The sequence below is a fragment of the Rhagoletis pomonella genome, unplaced genomic scaffold (genome assembly GCF_013731165.1).
Source record: "Rhagoletis pomonella isolate Grant_MI unplaced genomic scaffold, Rhpom_1.0 Rhpom_scaffold_00006, whole genome shotgun sequence".
In the NCBI taxonomy this organism is placed as follows: Eukaryota; Metazoa; Arthropoda; class Insecta; order Diptera; family Tephritidae; genus Rhagoletis; species Rhagoletis pomonella.
In genome coordinates this window covers 45,108,993-45,124,350 of record NW_023458560.1, presented here as the reverse complement: position 1 = coordinate 45,124,350, position 15,358 = coordinate 45,108,993, and the positions used below count along the sequence as shown (strand labels likewise).

The 15,358-nt window shown below is 33.8% G+C and overlaps 1 protein-coding gene and 1 long non-coding RNA gene across 2 annotated transcripts; both read left to right on the top strand.

The window, feature by feature from the left end:
• Nucleotides 1–423: 423 nt before the first annotated feature.
• Nucleotides 424–1,426, top strand: LOC118740805 (Y+L amino acid transporter 2-like). Its single transcript, XM_036472499.1, has 3 exons — nucleotides 424–589; nucleotides 666–790; nucleotides 867–1,426. Exons 1-3 carry the CDS (start codon nucleotides 539–541, stop codon nucleotides 1,141–1,143), a joined length of 453 nt encoding a protein of 150 aa, XP_036328392.1. The 5' UTR covers nucleotides 424–538; the 3' UTR covers nucleotides 1,144–1,426.
• Nucleotides 1,427–14,491: 13,065 nt separating this feature from the next.
• On the top strand, nucleotides 14,492–15,300 carry LOC118740813. The gene is made up of 3 exons (XR_004993186.1): nucleotides 14,492–14,682; nucleotides 14,760–14,804; nucleotides 15,097–15,300. It is a non-coding gene; the product is annotated as an uncharacterized LOC118740813 (long non-coding RNA).
• Nucleotides 15,301–15,358: the final 58 nt, after the last annotated feature.

Below are 15,358 nucleotides of genomic sequence, written 5' to 3'. Positions count from 1 at the left end.
CGTACTTCTACTCCGTAGGACCCGGGTTCGATCACTGATCCGAGCAGCATCTATATCAGGAAAAGTGGGAAACCTCCGAGTGTGTGTGTTTCTGCCTTAAAAAAGCTTCTCTTTAAAACCACTTGCCGTTTGGAGTCGGCGTAAAACTGTAGGTCCCTCCCCTTTATGTGACAACATCAAGGCGCATGGCATAGATCGGAAGAGAAGCTCGGCCATACATTTAGCAAAAAGCAAAGCACTAAAATATTATTATTATAAGCCTGAAAACACTAGAGCGGAAGGAAAATCCGAATTTCTCACAATTTCAATAAAATAGTGTCCTTTATATGTACATACACTCAGTGATAAAAGTATTAAATTTTGTTTCCCATATTTTCTACTTTTCCTTTCCAGAAATCTTCCACGTGCCATTTGGATCGCCATGCCGTTGGTATGCTGCTAAGCGCTAAGCACTTTTGGCGGCGTCAATGGTGTGCTCTTCACTTCGGCGCGTCGATTTGCGACCGGTGCACAAGAAGGACATTTACCAAAATTCTTCATGCTATTCCACATTAAACAGCAAACGCCCATACCATCGCTGATATTTTCGGTAAGTTGTACAGGGGATTTGAAAAATTTGTATCTAATATTCATGAATTTTTTTTAACTTATCTTACCATTTCTAGTGCATCACATCACTGCTGACTTTACTCACTGCCGATGTTTACATTCTGATCAACTACTTTAGCGCCATGTTGTGGCTATCAGTGGTGGTCAGCATTGCTGGCATGCTTTGGTTGCGACACTCCAAGTAAATATTTCCATAGTAACTTTTTCTTATATAACTAAAATCGAGTATTTATCTTTTCTATTACCTCTCTTTACAGGCCCAACATTCCGCGGCCCATCAAAGTGCACCTGGCACTGCCTCTAATTTTCATAATATGCTGTCTGACTCTGGTGCTTTTGCCCAGCTTTACAAATCCCATGAATCTCATTGTCGGTATCGGCATAACGGTAGCTGGCATACCCTTTTATTACTTGTGTATAGTGCGAAGAAACAAACCAGCTTGCTATAGTAAACTCTCACGTGGTATGGTGACTTTATGTAGGGCTATGTTCAATACAGAGATCATTGAGAGTAGTGAAAAAATTGATAAGTGAAAGGCTCGAAAGCAAAATGTAATCGTAGTTAATGAAAGCTAGCGACAAATCCGATATTTTAAAAGGCAATGTATTAAACTTAAGCGCAGAATTTCAGAGGAATGGTATTGTATTTATATCATAGGAATATTTTTTTTTTATTCTAAGTTTACTTCATGCACTAAATACTTACTTACATAACTCATTAATACTTAACACAAACATATTTTGAATAGATATATGTACAGGAATGGGCAAAAATGGTCGAATGATGTTTACATTTAAATATTTATTCAAAATGTTTTTTAAAATTTTTTTTATTTTTTATTTTTCTATAAAAATATTGCGCATGCTTTAACCAAAACCATATAAATGAAAGCTTTAAACTTTATGCAAAATTTAAAAAAAAAACTTGGGAAATGTTAAACGAAATTTCATTGTGATTTTTGCTTAAAAATGTCTTGTTAAGAAATGCACTTGTTATATATACATACACACATATATAAATATAAAAAATCCGCAAAAGCAGCAAAAAAAGAGACTTGCACTTTATTAGATTAAAATTTGATGGGTTAGGCATACCCAAAAATGTCTAAAGATTCAGGTTAAAAAGTTTGAAATTTCGATGAAAATTTGTTGAATTTTCAAAATTTTGTGTAGAGTTTGAAACCTTGGTTTAAATAGTTTTGGTTAAAGTTTGGACAATATTTTTATAGAAAAATAACAAAAAAATTAATTTGAAAAACGTTGGGAATATATAAAAAAATTTCTGTACGTGGCCAATTTTTTAAGTCACTGTATGTACAGTAATGGGCAAAAAATGGTCGAATAATGTTTAGTTTTAAGCAGGGACCATAATCATCATTGATTTTTAATCATTATTTTAAAGTTTTGTCGATAAATTCTTATAATAAATTTCGATAAATAATAATGTCGATAAATTCTTATAATAAATTTCTGAGTTTTACTGTATTGCTCAGAAAAAAATCATATAATTACTTTGATCAAAAATAAAACCCATTTTTCAAGTGCTATTTTCTCGCTCTAAAATAATTATTACTTTGTGAATTATTTTTTGATAAAAATAAGCATTATTTTATGTCAAAAGTTTTATTTGTTTATCAAAAGTAATGATTATTGCTTAAGTGTGAATTTTTTTGATTGATAATTAGACTCACGTGAGCCTTATTTTATCTTTGAGCAATAAAAATTATTATTTTTTTTTTATTTATATTTTTTTTTGCAGATTGAATAACTCAAAATGCCACAATGCTTTTGTAAAAAGTGTTTTTTTTCACTCTTCAACATATGCACAAAAAATTACAACAAATTTATCAACATTATTTTTTACTAATTTACATATTTACATATGCATATGTTATGCCTATAAATTTCTTGTAATTTTTGAATAGCAAAAAATATTTACTGCTAAGCAGTTATTAGAAAAGCGGACCGGTATTTGGAATTGTTCGATCTGCCATAAAGCTCAAAAAATATTTATTTAATTTCATTTTATAATGCTCAAGAAATCAATTTTATTCTCAATCAAAAAAATAATACTTAAGAAATAATCATTATTTTTGACAAAAAAATTAACTAAAAATATAATATATTTTTTTTCTAATGAAAAAACAAAAAAAAAATCATTAAATAATGCTTACCTACTTTTGATCAAAACTTAACAATTCACAAAATAATTATTATTACGAAGCGAAAAAATAACACTGGAAAAATGAGCTTTATATTTGATCAAAAGAATATAACTCGATATATAATTTTAGTTTCTGTAATTGTAAGTATTAATTATAATTTTTATAGATATCGCTCAGAAATTTTTAAATCCTAACGGATTCATACAGGAAATAAAGAAACATACATATACTCGAAACTGTTTTACGATATTTAGGAGCGTTTGCTTTTTTTATTGAATATTTGAAAACAATCATTATTTTCGGTCCCTGCTCTTAAATATTCACAATGTTTATTAGAAAAAATTTTAGAAAATTTTTGGAAGTTTTCTAAATTTTGCATAAAGTTTGAAGCTTTAATTCATATGGTTGTGGTTACAACACTTTTGTATGTGAACAATATTTTTATAGAAAAATAAACAAATAAAATTTACTTGAAAAACATTGTGAATACTTAAAAATAAACATCATTCGACTATTTTTGACCGTTACTGAATGTAACCGCATAATTATTTAAATGTACCAAATTTAAAAATAATTGTTTAAATTGAACATTGAACTATATACAGTTGTGTTCATATAATTGGCAGCGCTGTACATGAAATCTGAACTCAAACGCTTTTTCGGCCTTTTTTTTTTTGTTTGGTTGCACTGTGCAGGCTGGATACAAAAAAGCTTAGAGAATAGTGAATGATCTATGACTCGTCTAGAAGAGAGTTTGACGATCATCGCTTCAATTCCACCAACAAAGAAAATGAAAACTTATTTTGTTATATTTCGATTACCAAAGCGCTAATTAGTTACTTAAGTGATTAAATGTAGCACAACAAGAGGAATTGCGACCTGGCAGTTCCCAGTGTGCACAAGATACCTTCGGCTTCCGTGATGAATCTTGAAAGGGCTCTGGAAAGCGAATTCTTTACTGCAAAGAGCTCACAAATTGGAGCTTTAAAATGAATTAATCTTTGTCTAGTAAAGGCCGGCCAACCACAAAGAATTTGCTTCATAGTTTCATCGTTCTCAAGGCAGAGTCGGTATTCCGAATTTGTGTTCATATGTACCCACATACTATTCGATCCATATAAAACTGTTTTCGGTTAGTTCCAGTTAAGTATATTAAATACCGGCTGCTGTGGTGTGGCGGTTAGCAGTGTGCGCTACCATTCCCAAGGGCCTCGGTTCAAGCCCGGTTCAACCCAATATAAAAAAAAATAAAAACACAAATATTTTTTCTAATAGCGGTCGCCCCTCGGCAGGCAATGGCAAACCTCTAAGTTTATTTCTGCCATAAAAATCAGCTTCTCATAAATATACAATAGCCGTTCGAAATCGGCGTAAAACAGAGGCTAAAGCCTAATATATTAATAAGTTCCTAGAGTATGAAATCCACATATGTATGTAGATATGAATCGAAAGAGCGTAGTGACCACACGCACTAGGTTACTTATTTCATTGTTAAAAAGATTGAGATAATGCCTAAGGATTTTTCTGCTTTTAAGTGAATTGCTAGTATGTAATTTTGTTTAAAGCGCTTGAAATAGGTCGAATATAACAGTTATCATGTACAGTTAACATCTATTTAAGTTTTATTTATGAACGCAACTCTATTTCTAGTATACGTTAGGTATATTTTAAGCCAAGATTTATTTTAAGCTATGTTAATATTTCTTTTTAGACAACGTTTTAGTTATAGAATTCAAATAAAAGTCGAGACTTCGTCGATCTTGAAGTTAGAATAATGCCGTAACTTGCTGTGTATAAAATAATATGTTCAGTTGAAAGTATGAAAATACCAACTACGAGTATTTAGAAGCTATGAACAAGATGATTGTGACATTTTAGGGAATAACTCTCTGATCAAATTATCGGGCCTTTTTCCTGTCGGCGTTTCCCGGTCTCTCTTCTTATTGCTGCAAATACATCTCACTTCCCTCTTCAGTTCCCTATAACGGTCTCGGCCCTGTAGGCGGCATATTTTTTCTCTGCAGATACTTGACACTACTCATCGTACCAGTTGTTCTTTCGGGCTCGCTGAAATCCGACTACTTCTTCGGCGGCGGTACTTAGGTAGGAAATGGTGGATCTGGTGGAATCATCTCCACACTTTCTTTTAGACTGTCCAATAGGGTGGTCCAAAACCAGTAAATTCGGAATTTTTATGCTTCCCCCCCTAGGATATTTCTATACCGAAAAAATACCCTCATTTTTTTATTTTGAAATCAAAAAATATTTACAGGTCGCCCAAAGCGCCCAAAGTTGTCCATGGGGTCTAGGGGTCTACTTTTTTTGATATAGAACAATCCTAGGGGGTGAGAGCATTAAAATTCCGACTTTGCTGTTTTTGGACCACCCTATTGGACAGTCTAAAAGAAAGTGTGGAGATGATTCCACTCCATCTTCCTCTTGGCAGCTGATACAAAAGCATCAGTTGAGATTCCTAGTGTCACCGCATGAATACCAACCGCACAAGGGGTGTCAGAACCCCCATCACTAGCCCTTGAGAGGTAACGTGTCTTAAAGTGCACTGTAAAAACATTTGCTGCAGCAGAGAAACGTCTTCTTTTCCAGTTTTATGTCACAAAAGGACCCGGTGTCCCTTATGGTCTGACTATGGCAACTTAATGTAACTTACGGCTCTCTCTGTTAAATGGGTGTTGCTTATAATTGAACAGCCGAAACTTAACGTAACTTAATGCCACGTCGAAATCTGTTTAATTTTGATTATCTAAGTTCAACGTTTCGTTAAGTTAAGTTAAGTTGCCATAATCAGGCTTTTCGTCTTATAGCAGTTTGTGCTACGACAATTCTGTCTGCAATATCCGCAGGCGCCGTGTTCAACATATTTATGTTAAACGTCACTGTAGGTGTGGCTCCTAATGCTCCGCTAATTCCTGTTTTACAAGTGTAGCCTTCTCTAGTGAGTTCCACCAAACAAAGGCTCCTTGAAACAATATACGCTTGAATCTGGTTTCCTAGAGCTAATGAATTAATTTGGGTGAGAGAACCCACTTTTTACCGATAGCTCCCCTACAGCAGTACAAGGCAACCGACAACTTTCCTACCCTTTCCTCAATTTTAGGCTTCCACGACAGCCGCCGTTGATCGCCCACCAAGTTACCTGGTTCAGGTAACCTTGAGCCAGATCAAAAAGGGTGTATAAAAATCGTCTCTTAACCAAAAGTTCCATATCATCTACATAGGCGATCAACCGATAGCCCACTTTTCAAGTTCTTCTAGAAGGTCATTTACAAGTGTAATCCAGAGCAGGGGAGAGAGAAAACCACCTTGTGGAGTGCTCCTATTGACTCTGCACTGAGTGCAGACGCTCCCCCACTTCGCCGCGACAGTTCTGTCACGAAGTAAGCTGTAGATAAACCTTATTAGGTTGGTTTCAAACCCCAGAATATGAATATACTTGACTATTGCCTATGGAGTGACATTTTTGCAGGAAGATCGGAGAAGTACAGGACCTGGGGCAGATTCTGTAACCAGTTAGCGACAATTTGCGAATCGCTATCGCGCTTTTTTACGCAAAAATTTTTATATCATGCATCAAAAAGTGCGATAGCGATCCGAAAATTTTCTCTAACTGGTTACAAAATCTGCCTCCTGAAGTACAAAATATCGCAAAGAAGTACATTTCACTGTACTTCGAAGTACGAAGTACAAGAGCGAAAAAAGAAGTACTGGTCACATTACTTATGGAACTGCACGATGCAAATAATAGTTATCTGCGCTGGTCATTTTAATTTTTTTAAATATTCGTTATTCTCCATTTGAGATAAATTATACAATCAATTGAATTGAAATACAAGAAAACACCTTATAGTCATTTAGTAATTTATTTAAATTTTATAAGAATTGTTTCGATGTCTCATAGACATCATCCTCAGACAGAGTCAGAATTTCAACTAAAACTAAAACAAAATATGTGATGTGAAAGCTTCAAATGGAAGAACGAAAAAGCGTTGACCAATACATACATAAATACAATACATATGACATACATAAATACAATACTAGTTTACTTCAAAATCAAGAAGACTAAATAGAGAAGAGAAATGTGGACCTACGTCGCGATTTAAATTGTTTTTCCTATGTAAATAAATGTGCAGACTCTAAAATGTTTAAGCGGTTGCGATTTAATTCAGAGGCGATTAGTTTAAAGTTATTTTCATTGATTTTATGCTTTTCCAACAAAATATGTTCTGCCAAGCCATTTTTATATGGTTCGATATTTTTTATACTATTTCAATGTTCTTTGAATCTAATTTTTAAACACCGGAAAGTTTGACCTATATAAACACAATGACAAGAATCACAATTAGCTATATAGACACCTGGTTTTTCAATGCTAACGCATTTATCTTTTGTAGAACACAACAATGATTTTAATTTCGTATTACTTTTTGGAGCTAACAAAATATTTTCTTTCTTTAAAATATTTGAAAAACAAGTAAAATTACTGGAATTGTACAACATAGAACAACGTTTTCAATCATTTTTCTTTTCAAAAAACGAAGATACAAGACTTTTTGATTTACGTTTTGAATATTTATCAATTAAACGATCTATAGTTGACGTGGCCATTAAGATTTGCGATACGAATGATTGTGTTTCGTTCCGCAACGAACTTCTCTGTTGACAATGGGATGTTTACGAGGCGATGTATCATAGAGTTGAACGCTGCATGCTTGTGGGAGTGATGGTGACTTGACTCGATTGGAATATATCTATTGTCGTTGTGCTCTTACGAAAAATATCAAATACAATATTGTTGTCACTATCCCGTTCAATTAGTATATCGAGAGGGGAGCTTCTGTCTACCTCTCTCTCGCAAGTAAATTGTATCTCATTACAAATTGAGTTAAACATTTGCAAAGTGTCGTCAACAACTGCGAAACAGTCGTCAACATATCGATGGTATATGTGCGAGAATAATGCGCTATCCAAAAGGTTTTGTTCATCGGTTACCATAAATAAATTACATAAAAATGGACTTAATACGTGACCCATCGGAAGACCATCCTTTTGCCAATAAAATATTTCACGAAATTGGAAATAAGACTGTTCTATGCTCATCTTCGTCAACTGCAATAATGCTTGTTTTTCCAAAGGGTTAATATTTTGGCGATCCAACCAATCCCGTAGAGCCATGAGCGCGCCTTCTCTAGGTACATACGAAAAATAAGATTTAATGTCAAACGAGACAAGCTGTTGATTATCGCACAAACGAACACCATCCAATGCATTGACCAATTCAAGCGAATTTTTGATTGAAAAGGGGATCAGATTGTTTCATTTTTCTGTATTTTTCACCCAGCCATCTCGAAATAGCGGAATGCGGTGCGTTAATAATGGAGACAATCGGACGATAGTTATTACCTGGTTTGTGTAGCTTAAAAAGGCCATAAATTGAAGGTACACGGGAATGTGAAACAATCATGCGACTTTTCCAAAAAACACCAAACAACTCTGCATGATTTTTAATGGCTGTGCTCACTGCAGTTCTCATTTTGTTCAGTTGATTTCTAACTCGAACATAGTTTCCGCCATCAATCAATTTTTGCATGCCATCATCGTAGTCACTTTTGTTTAATACTATCACACAAATGCCTTTATCAGCCTTGGTAATGTAAATGTCTTTTTTATTTAGCGATTTTACGGCTTCGTACATTTCAAGTGTCTCTTTTGATGGTTTGCAGGTTGCTCTTAATGGTAAACTTTGTTTGAGATTCTCACGCAATATATCGCCTTTTTCGAGTTCTAATTTGGAAATGCCAATGGCATTTACGGGTTAATGAAAACCAAACCTCTTTTTGTTAATATTTGTAAACATTTCTTTAGTTCGACGAATAAAAAAAAAATACCCAAGAAATAGTCAAGAAAATTTTATTGGGCCCAATTTTCTTAAGCAGTACGAAGTTCGTAAGAAAATTGCTACGCTTTCTTCTATGGTTTGCTAAAGTTTGTTTGTGAAGCGTTCAAGGCACCCTTGTTTTCAACAGAAATATATGTATGCCCATTTCATTATTTCGTAAGAAAAAAGTGAGACAGCAGGCTGTAAAATATCAGATGTCAAAACTCCTTGTACACTACTCTATTCACACACAAGAATAATAGCAATTTATTTCTTGACCGTTTTCTTAAAAGGTCCGTAGTTAGCTTTGTACAATGAAATAAGCAAAATAAGCATGATCATTAAAATTAACCCCTTTTAGACCAGGATATGAGGGAGATAAAAAGAGTTTGTTTTCACTGTCAAATCTTGTTTATTATCGGTTTAGGATAATATATCCAAATGTAAAATATTTTCAAGGATACGTAAGGATATTTAAAATTGGTGGTACTCAAAAGTACCGTTGGTCTCACTCGAGCAGTAAATAAGAAGAAACTTCAGCTGTCTTTTTATTGAAAGTCTTTATTGAAAAAAAAAAAACCGCATATTATTCAATTCATTCCATGGTCTTTCTAAAACAGCTTTTTTATTTCAAAAGAATAAACACAGATTTAATTCATTACATATTATTTCTAAAGCAGTTTTTTTCGTTTCAACAAAGTGCTATTGTTAAATTTCATTGTATTGCGTAGGAAAATTAATTTCGAATCAAATTTCTCTCAAAGATACTTAGATGTTTTACTGATTAAATAAATACATATTAATTTATTCCGTGGTATTTAGAAAAACAGTTCTTTTTGTCATTACAGCAAAGGTACACTCCACAATGAACACATTTAGAGTAGGGTTTCGATTGAATTTTTTGCAAGCTACAAAATTCACATCTTCCTCGAACATTAACAAAAATTGGCCAGTGAACACCAAGATTTCCTAATCGTACATCCTTACAAACAGAGGCGTTTTGTCCTCTGCGCCTTTTGGAGTTAGTGACTAACTCATCGTTAGATTTAGATGTCAAACTTTTTCTCTTTAGGTTTGGGCATTTTTGGGTCATCAATCCTAAACTAACAGATCTCCTGAATTGCAAAAGTGTACATTTTTCCGACGACTGACAGTAAATCACATAAGCGTTGATGAATGCTATTTCTAACAGACCCCAAAAAATTCGGCACCACCACTTTTTGGATTTCCTGTCAAGGCCATAAGCACTCCGCAATTGATCAGCATGATCAACTCCGCCCATGAAGGTATTATAGTCCTTGACCACTATTGGACACTTTATATCATTAACATTGCCTTTTTGATCCCTCCTAGGAACGGTCATAGATTCAGATCCATGGAAATTCGATGCCAGAAAAATTGCCTTCTTATCCATCCACTTGTAGAAACTTATGCCACTAGAAGATAGCCTGAAATCGTTATCTCCTCTTTTCATTTTCTTATCAGTGACCAAGTTTTTTGGGGTTCCTTTTCGGTTGGCGCGAATAGTGCCGCAAGCTAACGTTTGTTCTGTTTTTAATTTTTCAAGAAGGTGAACAGATGTGAAGTAGTTATCGAAATAATTATTTTATTTTTTCCCCACTCCTCTTCAGTCATTGACAAGACAACTCTTTCTCCAAGACCGAAACCTGCATACTTTTCTTCCAACCCTTCATCCTTGCCTTGGTAGATAGAAAATTTTTTTATATAGCCATATTGGTCAGCCAAGCACCAAACTTTATATCCTCTCTTTATTGGCTTCATTGGGCAATACTGCTTCATTACATTTCTTCCTTTAAATAGTATCATCGATTCGTCAACGGAAAGCTGTCGAGTGCCGTTATAAACTTGTTGAAATTTCTTATTCAAACCATCGATCATTGGTCGAAGTTTGTAAAGTCGATCCTTATTTTCTTTAGGAATCATTGAATTATCGTTAACATGCAGGTTACTCAAAATCTCATCAAATCTATTACGAGTCATAGTTTTGCTAACAATTGGCAAACAAAAATCTTCACTCGTGCTCCAGTAATCTTTCCAACTTCGAAGCTTGTGATATCCCATGAAAAAGTTGATTCCAATAAAAGCATGCAACTCACCTTTCTTCAAATTTAAAACTTTATGCTTTTGGGATGCATACAAGTTCGATTGGAATATTATATTTTCGGTGATGTCCGCAATAAGTGCCAGAAAATATTATGTAGGTGTTGTATACGATTCGAAATATCCTGTTACAGGTCCTTCTGGTAAAAAGAAATCAGGAATACTTGTTTCATGCTGTTTTAGCTTCCAGTGGCGATTCGGCTCAATACTTCTGCCTAAGCGTTTGCCTCCGGTATTCGAGTGAACTTGTTCTAAATTATCAGCTTGAACACGATTTGCGCTTTCTTCAAACGGATTGTCTTCAAGTTCCTTGGGTTCGACATTTTCGTCTTCTAATATTTCTTGTAAGTAACGTTCCATTACACTGTCGTCATCAGGATATATAATGTCTTCGCAATCGCTTTCACTCTCAATATCTGTATTTTCTCCATTATCAATTGGAATTTCTTCAAATATTTCCAAAATTTCATCTCTATTTAGACGTTTGGTTCGCAATCCTGCCATGACGCTATCATGTGAATAAGAATAGAAGGGTTGAGAAAGTGTTTGAGTTAGAGGTACCCGGTGCCTAAAGGTACTTACCAGTCCGTTTAATATATTTGTCAATTAAACACAAAATATTGCAAATACTTGTTTTAGTAGTATTTGCGAGATAAATAAAATTGTTATTTGGGAGGTATATAGCACTTAAATAGTCGAAATGAATAAAATATTCTAAATTTTGGCCACTCCAAAATAACGCAATGATCATGAGCAGCGAATGCTTAACACTGATTCCAAATAACCGTTTATTTAAGCGCTTGGAGTTGCCAAGCAATAATATTTGATTTATTTCGATGTAATATAGTGTACTTTAAAGTACCGATGGTTAAAAAGCTCACATATATTTTTCCTAAAGATGTTCCAAGCCAATCGAAACCCTGAATAAGCGAAATAAACAATTCCAAACAAAAGCTTAAACTTTTCGGCCCTGGTGATAATCCTTTTGAAAATTTTTTGTATCAAAGAGTTTTTGAACAATTCGCTTTATAATAAGTTGCAAATTTCCTTCTAACAAACCTTTTTCCCGCCACTTTTTTTGTACTCCTTGTGATTGACTCGATTTATCCAAACCGGTTTCTATCGGTTTTTATTTTTAGTATTTTTAGGCGTTTTTTCTGAAATCTTAATTTTTTGAATACTGAGTAAAAAACTGGATTTTTACAATGGAATAAACCGGGTTTTCACCTAATTTTCTTACAAATATACCTGAAAATATAAAAATTCTAAGTATTTACTTGATTGAAAATAGAACTACATAGAATATTTGTATTAATTTTACATCTGAATACTGAACATTTTTCCACTGCAGAAAATTACTTAAAAAATTAAAGAAAAACCGAACAAAAATTACTGTTCACTGTTTTTTTTTTTTTTTTGGTGTTATGGACCTTCTTCAAAATTCTTTTCCATTAAGCTTTCATAAACCACTTTATTATTTGAATTAAATTTTTTTAACACTCCTAAAAAATATCGAATAAATAAATCATTATGAAAAGGCATATCGTCCCCTCAATATAACAATAGCGTATGTGCTCATACGCCATTATTTTTTTATTGCATATTTAGAATCTCCATCATTGATTCTATGTCTGGTCAAAATTTCGTCAAATTCTACTTTCACAAAGTGGGTCAAAATGTCATTGGAAAAAATGGTGTATAATTTCTTGTTCAAAAATTTAATAGACATCTGATTTGACAAAAACTTTAAACTCGATTTTCTCAAAACCCAAAAAAAATTATACGCTATTGTTATATTGAGGGAACGATATAATCAAATTATTTGAATTAAATTTTTTGAATAGGTGCCAACACTCCTAAACAATATTTTTGGGAGTTAGTTTTGTTTTTCAACATCTTTAGTTTGATACCCGTACCGTAATCATGTGTTATATATTTTATCAATTTAATTGAATACAGTTTTTGAAACATGTTGAAACCCTATTCAAAAATATTAAAAAAATAAGCTTTCGTAAACCTTATTACTTTTACATCCAAATTGTAATACATTTTTCATTTAACTAATCGGAATTTTTCAAGCAGGTGGCAACTTACTATTTTTTATAATTGAAATATTTCGAAGTTTATAGCGAAAAAAAATCATAAAAAGAATTATTCTTTTTGTTGAAGACATTTAGTTAGAATTTTGTTAGCGTTACAGGGTGATTCAAATATCAAAAACCTACACCGTGCGAAACCTCTCGCTCCACTCAAAAACGTGATGTGAAAGCGTCAAATGGAAGAACGAAAAAGCGTTGACCAATACATACATAAATACAATACATATGACAAAATCTGGAGAAACCGCCCCTGCCAGCCACGGCTCACCACTTTCCCCTGAAATTCAAATGATTTACCAACACATACCCAACTTTTTTGTCATCTCACCCACACACTCAAAAGTTGTCGAAAAAAGTTTCCATAAGTAAGAGCAGCGTAGCTATCATGATTCAATAATGAAAGGTTTTGTAAGAAAAACTTTCTCTCGCTCTAATTTTATCAATGACACTCCCACCATACTCCTAAAAACAAAAACAGTGATATTTCTTTTCCAAATATCTTTGCAAGTTTTAAGAACATTTTTAAATTGTTAGTAGTGAAATTTTTACTTTTTAAATTTGAAGAAATGTTTGTTCTTCATTCGCTGGCGCCAACAAGACAAAATGTGTGAGCATCGTTGGACTACAGAAATTCAATGTAGGCTAAAGAGACGAAATTCTCTTAAATGCCGAAATATATTTGTCGATATTCGTGGAGACCTCTTGATTCTGCCAAGTCGCTGTAAAGTAAAGCATGCAATGGTTTTGGTAAATGAGCCAACGAAGGTATTTAGGTATTGTCCTCCACAACACACTCCTGGTGTCTCCGAATGAGGCTTTGACGCAATATAATATTGCCAAACCGCATCCATAGGCCCAATCGTCACACGACAGCTCGGTTTAGTCAATGGCGCGATGTATGTAATTGCACACTTAAAAGGTTTACGCACGAGGCGAATGTTGGCTGGCGACCAACTTTGTTGAAAGCGATTAGTTGAAAGTAGAATGCAAAGTTGAACAATGCAAACGCCTTTTTATGGCGAATATTTTTATATTTTTTTATATTTTGATATTTTTAATCATTCAAATTTTCGGGCAACCCGGCGAATGGTTAATATTCTGACAGTTGTATAGTCTCCCCAGAATATTAAAAGTGCGACTTCAAAGAATTCGAATTACCATATTCGAAACAATCGAGCCATATCCGCGAAGGAAACTTAAGCTCCAAATTTTTTTATTTGCCGTTTTTTTTTTGTTTAATAAATACTGCATATTTTCCACAAACAAATAGCTTCTTCATATCCATCATCTGTCAAACAAATACAACAAAAAAAAAGCTGAAAGTGGACCATCCATTCTCGAGTTATGCGCCATCTGACGTACGCAAGTTTGGTATATACATAGAAATATTTATTTTCAATAACAATCGGGGGTTATATTCGATGTAAATAAGCTTGTTTAAATTAAATAATTAAATCAAATTCGTTTTTGTTTTAAAATACCACCATTCACTATTATCCACACCTTTTTATGGAATTTAGCTCCCATTTTAGGAAGTGTGATTGAATTCTTCCCCTTTTTCCCCTGCTTCCATAAACCATCCCTGTGGGTGGGAGTGCCAAATATTAGAAAAAAGCTACTTACAAAACCTTTAATAATTGAATCATGCGTAGCTATAAGAATTCGCACTCTTAATAAGAATTATATGCGTTAGAGCGAGTAAGTGAAAATCAGGCGAAATTTGACAGCGAATTTCAAATTTGATTCTAGTAGGCTGCGAAGAAAAACATCAATTTCGCGCAAAATTTTGGAGGTAAGAAGCGATTTAATTTGATTAAATGTAATTTTTCTTTTATTAAATACATATATGTATATTTTATATATCCATAGATAGCCAAACATCAGCAGGAGACTGAAGCCATCAGAACCTTGAAGGTAAGAAGACTAAAGTTTCCCAATTTAACATAGTTTGGCTGAGTTCCACGTTGGTATATTGCAAAGCATTAGCCTCTTTTATTTCTAAACTAAATATAACTAATGGAAAAGTGCAATAAGCGCAACCATGTTCAAACGCCGAATTGGAACTTAGTTGGGCAATTTGGTCATTTCCATCAGTTATAGTTTAGAAATAAACTTCGGCTGATGCTTTGCAATATACCAACTTGGAAGTCAGCCTTTAACCATTGTTGACAGTTTCATTTGATTATAATGTAATTATTTCTTTTAGATTGCCAAACATCTGTAAAGACATCCACAGCACACTGAACACCATTGGTCACCAACAGCTCTCAACCCTACATCATACCAGCTGCATTGTTCGGTGAGTTTTATTGTTCAAATCAGTCATGCCCAGCGCAAGGCACTTGCATATGGAATTCTGCCAGCGCAGGGCATTTGCTTATGGAGTTCTGCCGACGTTGGGCATGACTGGTTTAAATATTCAGAAACGCGGTTGCTCCAAGTGCAATGCAAATATGTATGTACTTTTG